This window comes from Candoia aspera, chromosome 1 (genome assembly GCF_035149785.1).
Source record: "Candoia aspera isolate rCanAsp1 chromosome 1, rCanAsp1.hap2, whole genome shotgun sequence".
NCBI lineage: Eukaryota > Metazoa > Chordata > Lepidosauria > Squamata > Boidae > Candoia > Candoia aspera.
The window spans coordinates 62305844-62329441 of NC_086153.1; the positions used below are offsets into that span (position 1 = coordinate 62305844).

At 39.2% G+C, this 23598-nt stretch overlaps 2 protein-coding genes across 2 annotated transcripts in view; one reads left to right on the forward strand and one right to left on the reverse strand.

The window, feature by feature from the left end:
• AARS2 (alanyl-tRNA synthetase 2, mitochondrial) overlaps positions 1-7460 on the forward strand; it is a 33405-nt gene extending 25945 nt beyond the window's left edge. Inside the window, exons 19-22 of the mRNA XM_063304908.1 lie at positions 377-487; positions 2818-2901; positions 3329-3439; positions 6961-7460. Coding sequence (XP_063160978.1) covers positions 377-487; positions 2818-2901; positions 3329-3439; positions 6961-7125 — 471 coding nt within the window. The 3' untranslated portion in view covers positions 7126-7460. The remainder of the gene's footprint in view (positions 1-376; positions 488-2817; positions 2902-3328; positions 3440-6960) is intronic.
• A 1923-nt stretch (positions 7461-9383) lies between these two features.
• Positions 9384-20595, reverse strand: LOC134488018 (uncharacterized). The gene is made up of 8 exons (XM_063290250.1): positions 20591-20595; positions 19431-19571; positions 19057-19214; positions 18206-18374; positions 17801-17881; positions 16059-16989; positions 13240-13429; positions 9384-9625 (listed from the first exon to the last, which is right to left on the reverse strand). Exons 1-8 carry the CDS (start codon positions 20593-20595, stop codon positions 9384-9386), a joined length of 1917 nt encoding a protein of 638 aa, XP_063146320.1.
• Positions 20596-23598: the final 3003 nt, after the last annotated feature.

The following is a 23598-nucleotide window of genomic DNA, read 5'->3' on the forward strand; positions in this document are numbered from 1 at the left end:
AATCAGATTGCTTCAAGGGCTTTATTTTTCTCCTGACTGACTGACTAGTGCCATCATCCTATTTCCCTTCCTTTGATTTCAGTAAGCTGGCTGGCCAGTAACATAAGCAGGGGCCAACATTTGGGAGCTCTGGCACAAACAGCTGACAGCTTTATGGTACTCACTGAAGACTGACATTTTTATCAATGTACATCATGCCGAAATGTTTCTGTTTAAGAGTGAAATTAGGGCTTCATTCATTCAAACAGACTGTCTTTTTAGCTACAGGGGGGAAAAAACTCTTCCTTCAGTTGCATTGCTGGAGAATTGTTGCCTCTCCCAATTGAAAAAGAATCTGAGAAATGGAAAGACTTAATGGAGTTGATTTGTTTTACAGAGGGTGGACACTACCAAAATGACCCAGTGGCAGAAAAGGAAACTGCAGGCTACTCTCAAAACACTGCAGCAAGCAGCCAATAATGCCCATAGAAAAATGGAAATCAGACTGGTAAGGATCCAGCAAGTCTTCATTTTGGCAGGCATGACAGAATTTCATAATAAGTTACAAAAAACTTAAATAAGCAAAGAGGTGTTAATCAACTATGTGACCTAATACTCTTAATAGAAACTGAATGACTGCTAAACCATATTTGTGATGAATTCTGAACTGGCAGTTTATTATGTTGATTTCAAAGCAACAAATATTGTAATTAATTACATATATGTATAGAAATACATTTTTAATTAAATGAATATATAAAGAAGTATAGTAAGTGGCACCTTTCCCAAACTACATCACATCCGTCTATGATATGTAAATTGTTATATACTTGGATTAACTAAACGGACAGGGTCTAAGACCAGACAGAAAATCCATGGCAGGACTTCCAGCTAGGTTTTTTGCTACTTCATGCTATGCCCTGCTATGTCGTAGTCTTAGAATCAACTTGAACTGATCCTGTATTGGATTGTTTTAAAGTTTGTGTTGGTATTTATTTCTATCTAACCGCTGAGCTGTCGATCGGAAGGTCGGCAGTTCGAAACCGCGCGGCGGGGTGAGCTCCCGTTGCTAGTCCCAGCTCCTGCTCACCTAGCAGTTCGAAAACATGCAAATGTGAGTAGATCAATAGGTACCGCTTCGGCGGGAAGGTAACGGCGTTCCGTGTCATCATGCTGGCCACATGACCCGGAAGTGTCTATGACAACGCCGGCTCCAAGGCTTAGAAACGGAGATGAGCACCGCCCCCTAGAGTCGGATTCGACTGGACTTTACGTCAAGGGAAACCTTTACCTTTACCTATGATTATTGTAGCTTTTTCGTAGGTAAAATAAACTTGAGCCCATGGACAGAACCTGCAATTACGTTCCAATTTTTATTCAGCTTTTTACTAACTGTACTTACTTACAGTGCTTGTTTATACATAATGAACTACTGTAAATACCTAAGTAGAGAAAACCTCTCACACCAGCACAGCCTACCCCACTTTGGTGCTTTCCCAATATTTGGACTGGTATTCCCATCATCCCAAGGCAACATTACCATAAAGTTGTAAGATTGTGTAAGGGTTCTGCAAAGGCTAAGCAAGTCAGAAACCACAGATAAGATTATTCAAAAGTAATTATCTGCTTATTAAAGATAAACAAAATGTAAACCAGGATTAAATATAAGCCTTTGCATGTGAATGCTGTATCTTGACACAGCAAGACATGTTAAAGTAAAACACATGTGAATAGTTTTAAAAAGACTGATAATAATTTGGTACTTTACTTCAAACTGTACTCCAAATTTAAATCAAATCTGGAACCCAGCTAATTAGGATGAATGTGTTAGGGGAGAGGGTTTCAGTGTTGTGATTGTTCCTGTGTTGAACTGAATACAGAAGATCGGCGTGGAAATGAATGGATTGTTCGGGCTGTGGATTGCTCCCCTATGGAGAGCTAAGAAAGATAACCTAGTTAAATGTTATGGAGCTCCCTGAGGACAGTGCTAATTGAAGATCTTATACTAAACTGTACAGAATAAGACTGAGTGACCCACGGTCCTCTATCTGTTGAAATGCATTCCTAGCAGCCTCCACCACTGATATGCAATTCATAGCATCCTCTATCATTGGCCATGCTGGCTAAAACTTCTGAGACTTGTAGTTAACCAACAGCTGCACTTTACTCCTAATGCACAGGCACAGAAGGGAAAAAAATGGTCAGATGCTTGTGGAGAAAGGTGATTGATCTACTAGAAAGAGTTCTGAGCCTAATCATCAGGATGTTCAGCTTGTGATACGGTTATTTGGGAACAAAACAAGAGCTCAAGAACAGGTTCACAGGTCTTTTTGGAGTAAAGTATCCTCAAATTTAGAAATGTGGAGTCCTCTTTTTATGCTTTATCTTGTGATTAGGCGGTAAAGCAAAAACCAATGAGCTTTCAATGACTTAAAGAGTATTAGTGAGGAAACAAGTCACTGCTACAGAATGGGATTAGACTTTTGGCATGGCAGACTTTCTCTCTTTTTCCAAGGTAAATTTTAATGTCTCTTTCCTCTCTGTTGTGGTACTTCCTGTTCTCTCTGTTCTGGTAACTTCCACTGTTAATACATATATTTTTTGAAAAAAAGAAAATACGGATGTTTTGTAACAAGCACTCCATTTTAGTGCAACACAGTCCATGGACTTATGCTCTTACAGAAGGATTTCTGGTTTGTTTTACATTTGCATTTTTAAAGTAGTAATTAGTGCAGATGTCACTGTGATGTTCCACTGACAGTATCACCTCTCTTCTGCTACTCATTTTATGTCAGTTATACAGCCATTATTAATGCATTTTGTATGTTCTTTCTCCAGGCTGCAGAGAAGGTGCAAGACTTGCTGACAAAGTATTCCAGTGAATCAGTCATCATTGATACTGTTCCTGCTGAGTCACCCTCTGTGAGTTTTAACCCATTATGGATTTCTCTTAGAAAGCAGCATAACAGCCTGAGGGCCATGCTGAAGCTGTTTTGGCAGTCAGCAGATTGAACTGACTTTCTCAATTGTTAAAAAGCTTAGAGCAGAGAAAGGATCACACCTGAGCTGCTCAGATATTGTGAGTGGGCTGATTAGTTCCGAACTCTTTAATGATTAGATTTTTTCCTCTATTTTTATAATTACTGTAGCATGTAATCTTGGATCCTTCCTTTTTACCAACTCTCAACCTATCTGTTATAATCCATTTCTCCTTCACAGTCCATGGAATGTTGCAATGCTTCATAACATCATGCAATCTAAAATACTGGAGACTTGTTCCACTTCTTAAATTTCTTGATTAAAATAAATGTTTTAAAGGTGTTTTATTTTTATCTTTTTTTTGTCCTAGATCTTGATGAAAGCGGTCAATCAACTGTGTAACAAAGTGCCAGGGGCTTCAGTGATGTTGCTTAGCTCACAAGCACCTGGCCAGGTGTTTTGCGCTTGCCAGGTATCCAAGGTAAGTGGGATTCCCAGTGATCCTGACGTTTCCACTATTCTGAAAGGATAGAAGCAAAATCTTCATGTTCTTTGAGTGATAACGAACTTTGAAATGTGTATTTTCATTAGGGTCAATAAAAACATGACTTTAAAAGAAAATTTAAATTGGGCATCTTTATTTTTTTTTTAGAACAGCCCCAGTAAAGTACTAAATTTTTTACTTTTTAAAAAAAATGTAGCATCTTTACAATAGAATTTCATCACCATCATGCCTAAGCGTGATGGTGATGAAATTCTCTTGTAAAGATGCTACATTTTTTTGCCTAAGCAATTTTATGAAAATAAATTAATGGCTCTGTCACATTCACATACTAGGTTACCTGGTAGTCAAACATTTTAGTTTTTCATTCCATGAAAATGATTCTGGCCCATAGTTCAAGGATTTTGCTTTTAGTTACATGTGGGAAATCACAGGCTGGAGATTATCGTGGTTGTAGACTTACATGGTAATGGAATTTGGCCAAACAAGTTAGAGATGTTAATTAAGACAGAGCCAAGGTAAGAAAAGTTGTTCAGAAGAAATGGCTGAGATGAAAGGAATGGCGGATACTTTCAACGTGCTGTCACTGCAGCTATAGGTAATGAATATATTATTTCCTAAATACTTGTTTTTTATTCATCTAAAATATATTACCCAAAGAGATCCTCTTTGATGTTCTAAACAGGTATATTAATTTACAGTTTAAAATATATTAGTTATCAATTTGCACTACTGTTTTCAGAAATATGTGAAGAAATCTGACCTTTCATTGAAACCATTAATATGTGAAGAAATATCAGTGGCAGATGATTTAAATCAGGGTTTTCTCTTAGTGATTGAGTTAATTAAATTGCCTTAATATAAATCAGTCCACCCTGGATTTCCCTTAATGTCTAAAAAAGATTGCAAATTGTCACTTTCATTACAATTTGGAGAAAATAAGCAAAAACTCCAAGCCAACTGCTTGGTAGTCTCTACTGGGTGGGATCTAAAACGGAAGGTTTTATCTCTTGAGTTTGCTGATGTAGTGCCACGCCAGACATTGGCTCATAGGTAGTACAGTATATAAGTTTTCATAGTAACCCCACGGCCCCCAGATAGGTCTGTTTTGCAGAAAGGATTTCCAATATTCTGTATTTGGCACAAACAGAAGTTGCAAAAAGGAAAAACCCATAAAAGCTTAATGTAGACCACCAGAGACCAAGATACTGTAGACACTTCAGAGGAAACGGATCAGTGTGGAACAAAGGAACCCCCAGTAATATTATCATAATGTATCACTATAATTCTGAGGATTTAAAACATTCTTGTGGGTCTCCTTAAGGAAACCTGAGGTTCCTATAAGCAAATTCTGTATCAAACACATGCTCTTATACAGTGGACCCCAGTTGTACTTTTCATGTGGTTTAAAGGCTTTGCATTTGTGATACTGAGAAGCACTTTCCTCAGGGAAATTCTTGCTATATGCAGCAACCGAAGCTAGGCTGTCTATATTCGCCACCCGGTCCATTCCCAGCATACATACCCATCACACTATTCCCTTTCATGGAAGCAACATTATGCAAAATGCAGACAGGAGTAAAGAATAATAAGGATGTGCAGCACTTTGGATCCAAAGCTGAGAAGGTGCTTTGGAGGGGGTGTAGCTCTATCTTTCTGATTTTGCACAATAGCCATGTGATCCCCAGAAAATGCATGTTTAAGTAAGTGTCAACAGTGTGTCAACTGCTGCTCTGAAGGATATTGTCTCACTCTGTTGGTGCTCCTTAGCTCAAACACATTTTTCTTGTGACCACATGACCTCCAAGTAAGCCCACAAAAAGAGGCAGGTTCTTTACAGAAGTACTAGTACTGTATGCAGTGTGTGCTCCTACACCTGTTCTGAAGCATCTTTTTGGCTTCATATCAAAAGTACTGCACTTCCCTAATGGTAAAGCAGAGAAATAAAGACATGAGATAAGAAAAAAGAAAAGGAAACATACCTAAATTTTATCAGTACAATTCGTAATACCTCTGCATACTTTTCTATTCTTGCAAGCCATTCTTGCTTCTCCCATGTCAATCCACAATTTCATGTATTGCCTTTTGTTCTTTAAACTTTTCAGCTCTTTATTTCAGGATCTCATTAAGACTATCCAGCCATGATTTTCTCAGACTTCCCCTTTCTGACAACCCCTTCACTCTTTCTTCTTGTATTTTATAATTCAGCCCCCATTCATGCTCTGTGATCAAATGACCTCAGTGTGTTCCTTTCACCGTCAATCCACAATCATTCAGTGCTCGTTTTCTTAACCCTATCTTTTTTTGCTTTACCACACACACTTCTTAATTAACCCATATCCACTGCATTCAATCTACTTCTGTGTTTTACCTTACATACCCAGTTCTCACTGCCATATAACAAAATGGACAGAAGCAGGTTCTTATACACAGCCTCCATTTAATTCAACAATCTTTTCTTGCAACAGACCACATACTACCAACAGCCTTTCTACCAGCATTTGCCCATCTTAAAATTTCTCATTCCATTTTCCCATCTTAGTAGACATTCTACTAAAGTATACAAATTCAGAGAGCCAGACTGGTGTAGTGGTTAAGGCACCAGGCTGGAAAGAGGGAGACCATGATTTCTAGTTCCACTTTAGGCACAGCCAGCTGGGTGACCTTAGGCCAGTCACTCTCTCTCAGCCCAAGGAAGCAGGCAATGACAAACCACTTCAGAAATCTTGCCAAGAAAACTGCAGGAACATGTCCAGGCAGTTGCCAGAAGTCAACAATGACTTGAAGGCTATACAGAGAGAGAGACACACACAAATTCATCTATTTCCTCTAGTTTTTTAGCAGGTAAATATAACTTGCAATCATTCACTCCATTTTTCCATATTCCTAACAGAACTATTTCAGGTTTCATTACATTAATTTTCAGAACCCTGTTCCTTGTTGTTTCATGCAATCTAATATTCATGGGAAATCATTTAGGTTCTCAACTAACAATAAAATGACATTGGCATACAAAAGCACATATAGTCCATAATTTAGGACTATTCACATTATTTTTTATTTTATTTATTTTCTATCCCACCTTTATTATTTTTACAAATAACTCAAGGTGGCGAACATACCTCATACTCCTTCCTCCTCCTATTTTCCCCACAACAGCAACCCTGTAAGGTGAGTTGGGCTGAGAGGGAGTGACTGGCCCAAGGTCACCCAGCTGGCTTTCATGCCTAAGGCGGGACTAGAACTCACAGCCTCCCGGTTTCTAGCCCATTGCCTTAACCACTAGACCAATCTGGCTCTCTGAATTTGTATACTTTAGTAGAATGTCTACTAAGATGGGAAAATGGAAGGAGAAATTTTAAGATGATTATCACACACTTTCTCTAAATCAGTAAATGCACTTTTTTCACATGCATACATTTCTCAAATACCTGCTGCAAAAATCTGGTCTCCATTCTTGGCAGCTCATCTATGTTCTATTAATTTGTCCCCCTTCTTAGAGTTCTTTATCAAAGGTTTCTGCAGCTGACTGGGCTCTCGCTGTCTGTACTCAAATGGGAGGCAAAGCAGATGGTACTGGAGTTGTAGCTAAAGGCATGGCGAAGACCGATGATTTGCAGATGGTGCTGGCAGCAGCACGGGAATATGCAAAGAATGTATTTTGATGCTCATTTGTGAGGAATCTGGATATTCACTTGAATGACTGTGAATCCTAATGAACTCTGTACATGATGTCCTGCAACACTGTTGATTCGTCTGGATTACTGGACTGATAGAATGAGCTGCTTGGGCCTTGGCTAGCCGATGTATACAAAGTACGAACTTTCATGAAATATAATTTGCACTTAAGGTTCAGAAGAACAGAGATAGTCCTTTGACCAGCCACATGAGCACAAGGGAAGTTAACATACAGGCAAATATAATCAACCGCTCAGCGTAGTTGCTAAGAAAAAAATAACTACAATGTTGACAATAAAGGACATAAGTTTGTTGGCTACAAGACCATGTTCTTTATCCAGTAGAACAAAAAGTTAGTATGCTGTCTGACTGGAACCATTTTCCAAGGCCTGACTATGCAATGGAACAAATCCAGGCAAGTATGCTAGCCAGGTTTTCTCTGGCTGGTTGTACGAATTTTGCAAATAGGAATTTCTTTGGAGGGTGATTTTGCTGTTGAACATTGCTTCACACAAATAATACTGGTGCAAATCACCTCTGAAATTCTGTTATATCCAGAGTTTATCATCCACTTGTTTGTGATTATCTGCCAGGGTTTGACTAACCATGCCTGGATTAATTTTAAATGGACCGCATCTACCACTTTTTTTCAGTTCAATTTTTTTTATCCTAATCTGATCCTTTTTATGTTGCTCAGAAGTCAAGACCTTTTGCTAACCTTAAAAATATTTTTTTGGAACTGAGGAAGGAGAACCTGTGGTTTTCAAAAAAAAAAAAAAAAAAGTTGTAGCAGACCAACTGAGGGACAAATATAGCAAATGTGGGTTGGCCTTTGGTAGAGTCTCAGAGTGTGAGACCCTTATAAGCCTCACTGGCAGAACTACTCTCTTGTCATTTGATGGAAAGTATCAGCTGAGTCTTTCCCATAGACTCAGGGTCTAGCCATGAATTTTTTTTTTTTATAAGAAAGGGCTGTTGCTGGAAATCCATAGTAGGAACTAATGAACCTTTCTTGGAAAAAAGCACAACCTCTTATTTTCAGACTCCAAGCTTCATAAAGGTGTTCTTGATGATATTTTGGCAATCAGAAGATTTTGAATTTCCTTAACTAAATAGTACATTCCTAGTTAAATCACCCCTGTCAACAACAGAGAGGGAAAATACATACATGTGTGCCATGTTCTTAACTGAACTACAGTCAAGCACTGTCCCAATACATGATTGACTAGCAACATACAGAATGTTTTACAATGCAGAGTCTTGGGAACTATATGAAGGCACCCTTCTTCCTTGCTTCAGTCAGCTCTGGTACACTGGAAGTGAAGGAAACTCAAATCCATTTGGTTTGTTCATGCTTCTGGACACAGCAGAGCTAAGGTTCAGGATGTCTTTGTTTGTATTCTGAGAAGAGAAGAAATTAGTACATTAGTGTAATCTTCCATCAGTTTCAGTGTGATACTATTAAAAAAGAAAACAATTTTTCACACAAAAAGCTATGTCTATGTCTATCATATGTCTATGTTGTCCCCCTTTATGTCATGTGCACCACTTTAGATGCACATTTGTAAGCCAGCAAAATACCAGTCTAGCTACAGCTCTCTATTTATGTTCAAGCTAAACAGCATGTCAATAATTGAGTGTTTTGCCAATATTTCAGTTAAACCATGGCCCAGAATTTCAAGAAATGGGAAAATTACTATTAGCTTACTATTACTATTTGTATAAAGTTTTTTATATCATGATTTTTTAAAAAGCGTATTATTTCACACTTTTTAAAGATTGTTTCACCAAATATAACATCTTGAACAAATAATATTGGTATGTATAATTGCTCTATTAACAACAAATTTTTTGCAACAGGCCTTAAGCTTTGCACAGGTAAAATAAAAACTTAATTGATGGCAATGTAATTATCAGAAGAGGAACATGTGTTTGTTTTTCAATTTGTGGCACTTTTGCTACCAGACTTAGCCATATCTGTAGAAACTTTTTCTAGTGATGCGCTTAATAGTTTTGTTTTGTTTTTAGACAAGCAGTACTTTGAATGCTGTCCTAACTACCCAGGAACATCATCCCTTGTCAGATACTAGAGAAAATGCAATGTTTTTGCCCAAATCACTTTTAGTAATGGGAAAACCCTGTCCCTTCAGATGTGGTAGGACTACCACTTCCATCATCTCTGACCTAGTGTTTAATGAGAGTTGGAATCCAAAAACTTTAGAGGACACATATTCCATAGCCTGTTTTAAAGCTCTACCATCACCACAGATTCTAAATTACTGAATTCTATGTAGGGGGAATGAGTATACTGCCGCATACAGACCCGTACTATAACGCCTTCACTGATGGAGAAAGAGTATATAAAACCATCCTGAGACTTGCTTCCATTGTCTACTTTGGGCTGCTGGAGTGGTGGAAGCTGAAGAGACCGTGGTGATTCATTGAGCATGGCCTGTCTCTTCTGCAGGAGCAGCTGATTTCTCAGCACTGTAGAAAATAAGAATATCAATTACAAAGCTATTTTTTAACCTCCGTGGAAGGCATTGTATCTATGGTGCACAAGTGTTTTGCAAGCAAACAGGCCTAACTTAAATTTGGGAAATCTCTAGTTAAATGGTCTCAACTCCCTAAAGGAGGACTTTGGCCTAAAAACTCAGGTCCTGTTTTATAGGCTGACTCAATAACGGCAGCTCCTATGCATCCAGGTTCTCTCTATGGCTGTGTTTATACAACATTGTACAAGACTAGTCCACAAAAATGAACACAGTGCCATTTTATTCTCCCCTTACATCCCACAGTTGTTTAACCAAGCTTCTGCTTACATTTTCCTCTGAACCAAAATGGCCACCATTGGGGTTTTGGAAAAAAACAGGACTTCTAGCTTACAAATCCCAGTTTCTTATAGGTTGCAAGTCCAGTTTCAGGGAACTCCAAATGGTTGGTATTTGGGTGGATTTACCCATAAGATATGTGACAACACTTGCTGGAAGAGTTACGTGTGACCAAGAGTTAGAAAGAGGAATAGCGGCCCATGTTTGCTAAGCAGCTTCTTAGCTTAGCACGTTATGTAAATTTGGTTTGGTTAATTGGCACATTTGGTTAATCTGCGGCACTGTCCATTTTTGGCCAGTCTTTAAAAAGTTATTGCACACTGAAAATAAGAGCATTCAACCCTGAAATATTGAAGAGATATGTTGGTATATTGTTTTCTGCTACAGAAATTAAGGTTACTATGGTAACAAATCATTCTGGCCAGGTGAAGAGGTCGAATTTAATTGTCCTCAGTTTAGGTGTTAATAGTTGCATTGTCTGAGGGGAAGGCAACTTGCAGGACTTTAGTTTCTTTTAGCCTTGCAGGGAGTAAGCAGCTGAGAGAGCCCTCCTCTCTCTGAGAGCATGTGTGAATGCACAAGCCTGTAAATATGTTTTTGTGTTTTCTGTAAATAAATTTATTTTTACAGAAATGCCTGGTGTGTGATTTTTCTGATCATTCTGGGCCAAATGCTTTCCAGCACTCTGCAACAAGATATTCAGTCTTCTTTTCTCCCCATTGTGAAAGTAACTTTAATGCTCTCTTTTTCTTGCTCATCCAAGGAAGGAGGTCTTTTGAGTCTGGAGTAGTTGGTTAGCCCAGAGGGAGGAAAAACTCTTGATTAGAAGATATTTAGTCCTGCCAATATGGACAAAAAAAGAAATGGACAGCAAGAGCTGTATTAAAATAGAGGGTAAGTTAATTTTGATGAAACCAAGTCTTGGATCCCATCAGTCAAACAGAATTAATTTCTGGCTATCAACAAAGCAGCAGGAAATTACCTGGTTTATTTGCTTTAATAGGGCTCAATTCTGAAATGTTGAATCCCTGCTTTTGCATCCATGCTTCCCTCAAGGCATTGAGGAACTGTCATTTATAGTAATTATTTGTTGCTGCTTCTGTAGCAATGATTTAATTATGGACCTCCAAGGCATTGGGAAAACAAAAGTATATGTTTGGGTTAAAAGAAACCTCTCTGGGCCTCCTTTCCCCTTGCAGTCAGTAGGCAGCATAAGAAATAAGAGGTATTAAACAACAAAGAGCTGGATTCAAGTTATTATTTTGCACAAAAAGCCAAGAATTCACCTGCAGTGGGAATTTTTTTGTACATACTGAATAATTCACCCATAGATGTTGAATAGTTGACATTCTCTGTACAGGTGGATTACTTAAGCATGTTTGGAAAAGTGTCTAGCAGAATTTATTTCATTAGATTTAGATGCCATCCAACTCCAAACTGACTCTTAAGTAGCTCACTATGTAAAATAAAATATAGAATACAATATACCATATATGTATAAAAAATGAACATCTGTCTGATCAACATACTATACTGTATGTACAAAAAACAAGGGACCACATCCACCCTACCCCAAAATCTGGGAGAACAGACAGGTTTTGAAGGCCCTTTGGAATGCCATCAGAGTGGGAGTCATACAAATTTGGGGGGGATCTCCTTCTAGTGGGCAGGCACTGTGACAGAGAAGGCATGCTTCATAGGTCTCAATAAATGACACTGTTTAATTGAAGGGACCTGGAGCACACCATCAGAATTACGATGGTAAGGTTAAAAGGAAGTGACAATGAGTAAAAGTTGGAAAGTGCAACATGGCTTTATGCCATGTAGGCAATATGTAGGCCAGATTTTTGCTACTTGGCAGATGACTGAGGAATGTAAATGTAAGAAAGTTTACTGGGCATTTCTTGATTTAGAGAAAGTATAAAGTAAACTGAACTGCCCTGAATTATGCAATACTTTGCATATACGTGTAGTTGGGTGCTAGTGCAGGACAGAGCAGTATATGATGGAAATAAAGCACATGTGAGAATAAATGCAACCCTTAATGTTCAGCATTGTCTCTTTGGTTGTTTAGTATATTTATGTGTATAAGGAATAGTTGTGGCGAAAGTAGTGGTATATTGGTTGGGGATGTAAATATGTGTGTACTTTTGTATGCAGGTAAGGACGCGGTGGCGCTGCGGGTTAAACCGCTGAGCTTGCCGATCGGAAGGTCGGCGGTTCGAATCCGTGTGACGGGGTGAGCTCCCATTGCTAGTCCCAGCTCCTGCCAACCTAGCAGTTCGAAAACATGCAAAATGTGAGAAGATTAATAGGTACCGCTTCGGCGGGCAGGTAACGGCGTTCCGTGTAGTCATGCTGGCCACATGACCATGGAAGTGTCTACGGACAAACGCCGGCTCTTCGGCTTTGAAACGGAGATAAGCACCGCCCCCTAGAGCCGGACACGACTGGACTTAATGTCAAGGGAAACCTTTACCTTTACCTAAGGCTAAGTTCCACAGTGATATGCAGTGAATGTTAGAGTCAACAATTCAGTGACTGTGGATTTTAAGGTTAATGTGATGCATTAGTTATCTCTGACAGGGAAATGCAGCGAAGAATAATAAACATACATGGTGAAACACTACTTTGGTAGAACATTTACTACTAACTTTACTATTGTAAAATAGTAGTAAAGAAATGGATGACAAAATGTGTAAATGCTATTTGCTGGAAGAAGTAGCCCAATAGGAATGGAGACTTAAGTGTTTTAAAATAAAATGACATAGAGTCAAGAATGAATGGATATTGAATGAATGCAGATTGAATATAAAAGTGAGTATCAAGTTTAAAGAAATATTTGAGGTGGCTGGTCATATAGACATAATGAATGAGGATCAGATTATAAAACAGATGTATGAAGGAAGGATGAATTATTCAAAAGGAAGTGGGAGACGAAGAAAGTCAAGGTTGGATGGGGTTGATCAAATCCTGAAAAATAAATAATTAAGTTCAAAGAACAGAAGGCAGTGTATGAATCAGTGCATGGACATGGTGAAAGCAAATATGATTTGCAAGAATAGAAAAGCATGGAGAGATACATTTCGCTAGTATAAACTAATTTTAATTTTAATTAGATTTCCTTTTTTTATCTCCCACCTTTGATTTCTTGTATCCCCTACTTCTCATTTGTTTTCTAAGCTTTGCCTAGTACGGCTTAGGAAGCAAACGGCACAATAGCTACGTGTTTATGTCTTTTTTCAGACTTCCAAATGACAATGAACCTACCTGGGGCTCTTTGTGCACTTGCCACAGATCTCTTGAGCCAGTGTTTTTGAAAGGCAGCCCAGTATGGCATTAGGATGCTGGAGACTGAATCCTTCAGACTGTCAAACAAACTTGGGGGTGGAATCTCCTTCTGGAGGGCTTGCTCAGCTGCCCGGATAGCTCTGCCCAGCCTCTTATTATCCACTGCCACCTGCAGGGCAAGCCACACACATTCTGCTTTCTGCATGCCAAGATTACCCCTGGAACCACATCTCCTTTCCCCTTTTCCTCTCCAGTTGCACAATAAGACAGAGACATTATTTGGAGGTCAAATGTATGATCTCACATTATTTTCCTGCTACTTTGGCCTCTATTTGGATGGAATCTGGTTTCACTGCCAGAGTTACTGATGCAGCAGTAACTGATCAGCCAGAACATTTCTCTAGATAAAATAAGCTGTGGCTGTAAGAAGCTGAAATTAATTTAGCTAGTAGGAGGTAGATGATGGCATTTCATTATTCTGGAATTGCTGTTCTGGAGAGAATATTGACTACTAGACTGTTAGGCTACTCAGTGCATCTTGCTATATTTTCTCTGAAATTCTTGATGCTGTTGTTTTGACTTCTTCTTGTCCCTTTTGGCTTTATACAGCCTTGTGGGCAAGTTACAGAATCTGTGATGATAGCTTCTTTCACAGGTGCATACGTGACTACCATTTATTTGTAAAATGTGTATTACTTCCATTCCTTTAACTGCTCAGCACAGCCTGCAGGCAACAGTCTATTGTGATATCTCAAACATTAAAAGGCCTAGTAAATAAATCTGTTTTGAGGCCAATCCTAAACTGTAGGAAGATTCTGACTCCAGTGGCAATTGATTTCATAATATGATATCCTGCCATAGAGAAAAGTGAATCAGTTGTTAAACTAGGGTCTGCCAAAGATGTCCTCCTGGATGGACTTCAGAAGAGCAGGCACTTTGGGCTCAACCATGTAAGGCCTTACACACCATCACAAGCTCCCTGAATTAGGTTTAGAAGGCTGGCAATTAATAAAGTTGCTTCAGCATAGGAATGACATAGGAGCCCAAAAATGCCCCACCACTCATGTTATTGTATTCTGGTCCAGCTTCACCTTTATGCCTTTAAAGGTAATCCCACAAAGAGTATGTTGCAATACTCAAAGCTTGAAGTTACCAGTGCATGAGCCACTGGTTTCTGTCCTACAAGTAAAGTCCCACCTGGTTTATCAGATGAAGCTGATAAAAAGGTCTCCTTTTCCCTAACATTATATAACTGCCCATCACCAGTGCTTGATCCAGGAGCTCCACCTCACCTCTGCAAACCTGTTCTGCTAGGAGTACAACCCCAGGCAGAACAGGTACACTTCCTAACTCAGAAAGTTCAGCCTGCAGAATAACAGCTTTATCTCATCAGAATTCAGCTGATTTTCCTACATCCACTCCTCTACAGCCTGCAGCCGTATGGAATCGCTAGTATCATCCAACCCTGCGCCCTCAAGAAAGGTGAACTGTAGCTGAGTATCATCAACAGGTTGAAAACAACTTGCTCAAAATTAGTGAATGACCTTCCCGCTGGCCTCTTATAAATATTAAATAATATAGGATCCAAGATTAAATTTTGAGGAACCAACCATGTCCATGTTGAACATAAAGGACTGAGCAGGGGTCTCCCAATATGCCTTAGGGATGTGACCAAGGAGAAAGGAGTGGAACCACTGAAGAACAGTGTCTTGAGCCCTCAGCTTCCCCATATGCTCCAATGGTTACATGTGGTCAAAAGTATCAAAAACCACAGAAAGAGCCAGGAATAACAATGGGATCCTTAACTCTGCATCCATAATCCCAGTTACAGGACTTCATATTACAAATAGTCACAGAATGTATATTACAATGTAGTGCATAGGAAGCAAGTCTGCATGTATTCTACCCTCTGATGCCACTACAAAAATATGGTTGCAGTAACTGAATCCACCATGCTGAGAATTACAGCTTGCTTTGCTTTACCCCCTCCCCCAAAAGCAGGTTTCTTGCTCTTAAGCTTGAAAATTTTGAAAGATTAAGCTATGTGGTGAAATTTATCCTGTGCATAATTTACTCTGGTCACAGAATTTTATGATTGATAGATAGATAGATAGATAGATAGATAGACAGATAGACAGACAGACAGACAGACAGACAGACAGACAGACATCTCAAAGAAAATACTCCTGCTCATTTTACTGTTACTTGTTGAAATTGATGAATGAGAATTTGTTTCAGCAATTCTGTCAAAAAAGAAAATTTTGCAGCATAGTGTTTGTGGACATATTAATGATGAAGTGACCAAGAGGTGTCTGTTAATTTCCTGGTTCTAATTGGACAACTGTTTCTCCAGTCAACTGCAGCCTCCATGGCTTCCCCTGCTTCAATTAAATCCCAAGGAAGATACGATGAAACCTATTTTCCAAGGAGGCCTTTTCTATACCAGTGTTACTGTTCTCTGCTCTTGAGAAATTGTTGGAGAATTTCTCCTTCTGGAAATTTTTGAAGAAAATGTTCTCTGCCAACAAATCTGGTGGATCATTTTTAAAGACTGTAATACCCATTCATGGTTATTTCCCTTTAACACAGACAGTGTAACAATCAATATGATTGTCCTTTATCATAGAGAGTATAAGCACTCTTACATGCAAGATGAGATAACAATCATAAACCTACATTTAAAATAAATTGTTTTGCTTAAATTTTGCTAATCAGTTCTTACCAACCAACCAACCAACCTGATAAACAGGACACTCCACCTGGGGAATAAAAGTACCACTGACATTGTGAGCTCTTACCTGCAGCTGAGGCTCAATCTGAGAAGCAAGGAAACAGTCATGTATCACAAGAACCTTTTTCTTCAGAAGAGCCATGTCAGGCCAGGCATGATGAGCATTTTTGAATTTCTGCACTTCCAGTAGAAAATGCAAACCACTCTCCAACACAGGTGTGCCATGCACCTGGAGGTGTTTAAGGAAATGGAGCATCTCCACAGTGGGCCAGCCTTCTGCAGCCTCTTTCAGCAACTGCCAAAAAGATTCTTTATCTTCCCTTGTAGGTTTTGCTGTGGCTGCTGATGCATCTTGTGCTTCCCGGTTCCTTAAACGCCTAAGAGCTACTTTTCCAGCTATCACATGTAGGAATGGTTCCAGCTTGCACCAGCGTTCCTTTGGAATCTGAGAAGGCACCAGTCCATATTTCTTAAACCCTTCACTCATCTCATCCCAAAACTGCTCAAAAGCAGGGACAACCAGGGAATGTAATAAGAGTCGGATTTCATTCCAGCTAAAATTGGTAATTTCTCCCTGGGCCACTTCTTCCTTTATTCTTTTCTTCAGTTCTTTGGGGAAGGGGATAGTGGATCTCAAAGCCTCCAGCTTGTCCCAGATGTCTAGAAATTTGACTGCACAATTCAGGTATTTTTCACACCCTGGGACTTCCAAGCAAGCCTCCACTTCCTGTAGCAGTCCTAAAACCATTTGAAGCTCTATATTTTGCATTTTACAAGCTGCCTTTTTATAGACATTTAAGATAACCGGGTTGCCAAGAAAATCTGGCACATTTTGAGGGGTGGGTGAGTCCTGAAGAACTGGTGATCTTTCCCTACTTCCCTGGTCTGTACTGCTTGTGCTGGGAGATTTGGAAACCACCACCTTTCTATCCCTTTTCCTGTGTAACCCTCTGTCTTTTGAGTCACGAACATTGGTGTTTTGTTTCTGCTTCTTTATCCTGCAGGCAAAATATATATACTAGTGATGTACAAATAAAACATTCATTTTTAAGAATAAATAGTGCAAATATCCGAAATACAATGACATAATCTGCAAAATGAATACTGGCTGCAATACTTTTAAATTTCACCTATTATTTGGCAAAGGGTGAAGCAGCAGCAGAAGGCAAAGGATGAAAGAGAACATGGCTGAGGAATCAGTCTTCCGATTGGCAGCTCAGCGGTTTAACCCGCAGCGCCACCGCGTCCCTTGTACTGTATGTAAGACCTATTCTTTCAACCTTGGAAGCCAAGGTCAAAACCAACTTCATTTGCAGTTTCCTTTCCTCCACAACCATGAGGGCTAGAAATTAAAACGCATATGCATGTCAAAACCGAAATACTTAGTCAAATTCTAGATAGTGCTATTTTTTTCTGTTGTACTTTAGTTTCCACTTTGTAGTAATAATTGAGTTGTTACTTTTGAGGGGAGCAAAGACCAAACATCTGTACTTCCAAATCTTAGTCTAATTACTGCATTATCCTTAATGTATTATCTCACTGTCCAGCTCCTTCAACATCTTATTCATACCATTAGAAATTAACTCCAACAACTGATTTACTTTTGAGGTAACAGTACAATCTTATGCCATCTATACAGAAATCCTCCTAAGTTCAACTAAGCTTTACTCTCAAGTAAGTCTATGTAATAGACCATAATGTATAAAACCTATTTCAAAACCTTGAGATTACATGATTTGGAAATATGACAACATAAATGTACTGAGGTCACCAAGGTAACCTTTTAATTTCCACAAAAGTTTTGAATACCTCCCATTTCTGTCCTGCTTGCTTCTATGGTCTTTGCTTTCAGTACTTTCAACATCCAAATGAGACAGTGGTACACAGTATCTGTAAGAAAAAAAAATTAGATAATAATATTGGAGAGTTTGGATTTGATTGTTGTGATTGGAGAGTTTACAAATTATTTGTAATGGGTTTTCCCCCCTGGCCAAAGAGATAATGGATGTCTCAATTTGTTAGATTTAATTAACTCTTAAAATCTTCTTCATTAATATAGCAAAAACAACATTTGGACCTGCCCAATGTCTGCACAATATTACATAAAGTCTTAGTTTATAGTGTTGCAGGTCCACAACTTTTGAAAGACCTGCCATCAGAAAATCCATATGTTTACTTTTCAGAAAATTTAGAATAGAACATCTTAGGACTCACTCAAGGAAAGTTGTGACTTCATGGCGAACATAACGGATCCACACCCCACCCAGAATAGGCAGCACATATTGAATCATGGGTTCAAAAGCAGAAAATGTCAAGTCTCCACTGCCAGTGGAAAGTATTCTCTCGAGATGCTGGATGTATTCTAGCATACTGGAACTAAGCTCTGCAGAGAAAGGAGAATCAGAGCACAAGGTTGACCGAGGACTCCAGCTTCAAATTGTTTCTTCATAGGCCAAGTGCCCCCAAATAGTTGGTGAACAAATCTGATAAAAGCTGGAAATTAAGCAAATGGTATTTTTTTTCCAACATAGGTTATAAGATAGGGCATCAGTGTCTATGGTTTACACTATAGCAGTTACAAGTAGGCTTTAATGGTGTTTCCAAACCCTAAACAATCTGTTTGATCAGGATACCAGTGGGGCAGAATTAATGAATATGTTTACCAAGAATTACAGTGGATTAGAACTATCACCTGTCTTCACAGCAAAGATATCCTGTAACCCATCTACAGAAAGGGCCTTCCTAAAATGGATTACATCTCTTGCTTTCTCTAACCATAAAACATTCATACCATCACTGATACTCAGTTTGATTCTGATCTATTGTAGGAACTACAAACTTAAGTCAACATCGTCCATCCATCTGTTCCTCTTTCTGACTCAACTTCAAAAATACTAGATGACATGACATTAATGACAACGATTCCATTTTCTAAGGACATCTATTCCCACACACAGGAGCCCAACATTCTGGGTAATGAGTTTTTTCCAATTAGGCTTTTTGCAATGCTGGACTCAGGTGATTAAATCAGATTCCCCCATATTCACCCTTCCAATATAGCTCACCTGAATTGCATTCTGTGTAAGTGGCCAGAAACAAATGAAAAATCTGCCAGGCTATATTACGTTCTTCAGACTGGCTTGCCTGGTTCTCCTGTGCATTTTCATAACATTTTAGCTTCTTCCACAGTAATAGATGATGAATCTTCTGTGGATCCTCAAACCTGGAGGATAACCATGAAAGATACCTACTTCAACATAAGGTGAACTGGAGGACTGCTGTCAACAAAAAAGAGGATATAGGCAGCCAGATGATCAGCACAGGGCAATGTTGGATCCTGCTTTTTTCAGAAGATTCCCACAATCAAATAGCCTCCTGTGGGTTGAGAATAAAGCACAACTATGAAAAGTGGAACGCTGAAGGCAGCCAAGAAACTCACCTAGTCAAGTAGTGAAGGAGACCATCCCCATCCCCCAGATCACACATCAATGCCTCAACAAATCGAGTAGTGCTCAGGGTTTCAAAGGAGTCTTTAAGGGAGCCCAACAGTTCCTTTGGGCCAGTTCCATTTCTGTTTTTCCTAAACGTTGAAACCAAAACCAAATTATTCATGATCTTTCTGCTGTAGAGGAAACAATGAGATCAGAACTGCATTCAGATTTTCCTAAACCATTCTGAGACTTGTCTCAGAGAAAAGCAGAATTACCAGTCTGCTTCATTAAAACCAAAAAGTATTCTGTCCTTCCCCAGTGGAAGCAAAGCTGATCATCTATAGCAGTGTTTCTCAACCTTGGTAACTTTAAGATGCGTGAACTTCAACTCCCAGAATTCCCCAGCCAGCATGCTGGCTGGGGAATTCTGGGAGTTGAAGTCTTCCCATCTTAAAGTTGCTGAGGTTGAGAAACACTGACCTATAGTATCATTTCTTTGTTGGTTTATTTCTATACTAACTTTCCTCCCAGAGAAGCCTAGAATGGTTAACAATAAAATAGTCACAGAAGAAACCAACATGCCATTGGAGAAGCATAGAGAAAGAGAAGATTTTCTTAACAGCTGCCACAGCATTGCAAAACAAATGTAAACAATGCTTATATAGCCTCCTCTCTGCATTTCTACTAACAACTGGCTTTTAATTTGCCAGTTACTGAATACTGAAGTTTTTCTACCAAGTTTTTCTACCATTTGACCATTGTGATATTAATTATTTTAAGTTGCCTTGAGTATTATTATTTATTCATTAGATTTATATTCCAACTTTGCACAAAGCAGTAAGCGTAGCACTTCTTCCTCTGGGTTTTGGGGGTTTTTTGCACATCAGCCTTGTGAGGTAGGATTCACTAAGAAACAATGATCAGCGCAGTTAGCCAGTGAACTTCCATATTACAACAAACGGGCTTTGTAATACACACACAAATACATAAATCATTTTAATAAACACACAAAAGTAGATACAGTAACAGATCCTGAGTACTTAAGGACAACTAATTGATTAAGCTTCAAGGGGGAGAAACCCATCATGATTTATGATTACAGTAGACTAACAGTCAATATCAAAAATAAAACAAACCTAGCACTTCTGTTTTATGGACTGGTACTCACGCCATTCTCCAGTCATTGTTCCTTTTCATATAGTTCGCCATGTTCTTTTGGTCACCCGTAACAGGAAGCATTGCGGCCATATTGAAAGAAGATGGGAAACCACTACTGCAGAAAAGCTCCTCTTCAACATGGACCTCTGAACTGGGTTCAAGCCTATAGGAGTACTAAATTATACTGACAAGGTACTTTAAAATAAATCAACATTTCCAGTTTTGGTTGAATGAAGAAAATTAAGTGGGGGTGTGGTTCTTTACTAAACTCCACCACAGAGTAAACAAGAACAGAACACAGGACTAATTGTGTATTATATGGTCCATGCTTTAAGGCCATTTTAAAATGTTCTATTTAGAATATAAGAATATTTGTATCTATCTCCTATAGCCCAACTCCCAAAGCCAGGGCTGAAACTGGGGGGGGGGCAAGCGGGGCATTTGCAAGTGGGGCGCCAAAATGAGTGCTGGGGGGGCGCCAAAATGGGCGCAGAATCCATGTTTGCCCCAGGTGACACAGACCCTAGTTGCAGCCCTGCCCAAAGCACAGTGTCCCTTCTAGCACAAACCTTAGCTGCCTGGTTCTCTGATAGTGAATTAGAAATCGGGGGACCCAGTAAGAGCGCAGTCGTCTTAAGGCATCATATTGCTTCCTGCTCAAGGCAGCAAAAGCCGTCTCCTCTTCGCCTGTAATTTCCTCAAGCTGTTCCTGGTGGCAAAGAGGAAGCACAGAGTTTGCATAAAATAGAAACCAAGTTCCACTTTACACATACATACTTTGACTTTGTGATTGCTGCCACTTTTGAGATTACTCCAGTAAGTAAAGTATTCTGTACATATGCCTTTGTAGAAGAGGAATGCAGAACAGCCTGGATGGACCCTCACCCATTTAAAAGGTGAGTCTAATCTATTCTCATTATTGTGGGGCTAATATTTAACCTCTTAAATATGCCAGATTAAAAGAAAATGAAAATAATAAGTACATGTTTCTAACTATCTTCTAAAGGCTGTATTGATTTGATTCTGACTATCCCCCATTAGTAATTGTCAGAAGTCCCTATTTTAAGGTGAAAAACAAACCCTCTGATAGCCATCTAGCAAATTATCAAGGGGGAAGATATTCACAAGAAATCTAGGCAACAGGAGGATTTCATGACTGTTCTGATTCATGAAGCAGCTCTCACTGGACAGAACCTGCAATTCAGTTGCGCAAGCCATTTCTGCACAAGAAGGCTACAGGAGGCAAAGAATTATCCCCTGAACCCAGCTTTCTCACCTGGGATACCAGCTAGCTTAGTTAAGTTTCTGATTACTTAAACTGTTACCTGGACAAAGGAAAAGGGACTTGTACTCCAGACTTGCACTCCAGCTGTATTACTCACTTGAAAAGCAGGAAGAACGGTCAGCATATACTTGGCTTGAATACTCCTGCCAAAAGAGGAGCAGCAGCACAAAATCCACTTGCATTGGAATATTTCCCTGCTTGGTGCTACATAAACATATATCTCTATTTTCTTTTTTTAAAAAAGAGGATTATGCAAAATTTAATACATGATACCAGCACTGCACACTAGATGGTGATCAGGTAGCATAGCTTATATGATTACTCCCTCTACTCTTGAAAGAAGGTGGAAATCTGCCACAAGCTCACATCCCTCAAGATGTGGGCTCATGTAGTTCATGAGGGTCAATTAGAGTCCATGTATACCTCGCCCTCTACCATCTCCTCCAAATATTTGTCCCTATATTTCAGGCTCTTCAGGTATCCCAAGGAATAAAAGAACAAGCTGGATGTTTTGTATTATGCAGCATAACATAGAGCAGTGAATCATCCAGGTATAGATAAGTGTGATCTCCAGATGGTGCAAATTGTGGCTGCCCTCAGAAGCCCAAACTGCACCAATCAGGCCCACAGCTACAGTCTGTGTCACCCGGGGCAAACATGGATTCTGTGCCCCCCCATTCAGTATACAAATACTATTTTGTCATTTTGGTGCCCCCCCAGCGTGGCATCCGGGGCACATGCCCCACTTGCCCCCCCCCCCCATTGTGGCCCTGGCACCAGTGCACCAACCGAACATGAGATGAGGAATAATATCCCTCCTCCTCGTCCTTCTCACTACTTCACTTGGACAAGGCAGGTGAATAAGCAGCAATAGCCAGGAGCCACAGCAAGGCCAGGAATAGTGGGGGACACATATCAATATCAACTCATGATGCTGGTTTTAGTGCAAAAAGTGTCTACAAGCCCAGACATGACCCTAGATGGCATTTGCAAAACTCAAATTAAATTTTAAATGGTAAAATTTTAAAATGGCAATCTTCTTAGATTTGCTGAATCTTTATTTATATTAAAATCTGGCAAGACTTGACAACCTAGCAAGAATTGGCTTTAATTTAAGAAAACTCTTTGGTGTGCCTACCTAAAAAGTTTACCTTCCTATAATCAAAAGTTGCCATGAAGGAAATTTGCTTTCTACTAAGTTGTTTATTTCATTTTATTATGCTTTAAAATATTACAATTATAATTAACATTTCTTTTTAAAATAGTTATTAACATACAATATTATATATAAACTAAATTAATAACCACATTATTACTATACCTCCCACAAGCTTTCATTAGCCCTGCTGAAAAAGATACAGGCATGATCCGTGGCACCTTCTCTCTTCCTCCACCCCAACATTCCAAGTTAATAGCAGCTTGGGAAGTCATTCAAAAGATTTAAAGACTCCCCTCATCACCCCAATATCTCTGATCAGATAAAACATTAGACATAAGTTAATTAGGTTTTTGTTTCCCTGTTTCAAATCAAAAGATCTATCACATACCCCCCACACCCAGACTAGGACTCAGTAATAAATCTCAGACTCCTATTTTGCACAGGTTAATTAGGAAGATAGGCTCAGACTTAGCTAGTCTCCCAGGCACAAGATATATTGCAGCTAGATAAGAATCTTCATTGCAGCTAGAATGGAATTGTTAAACCATTGATTCCCTTCTGTCAGTAGAGGGTT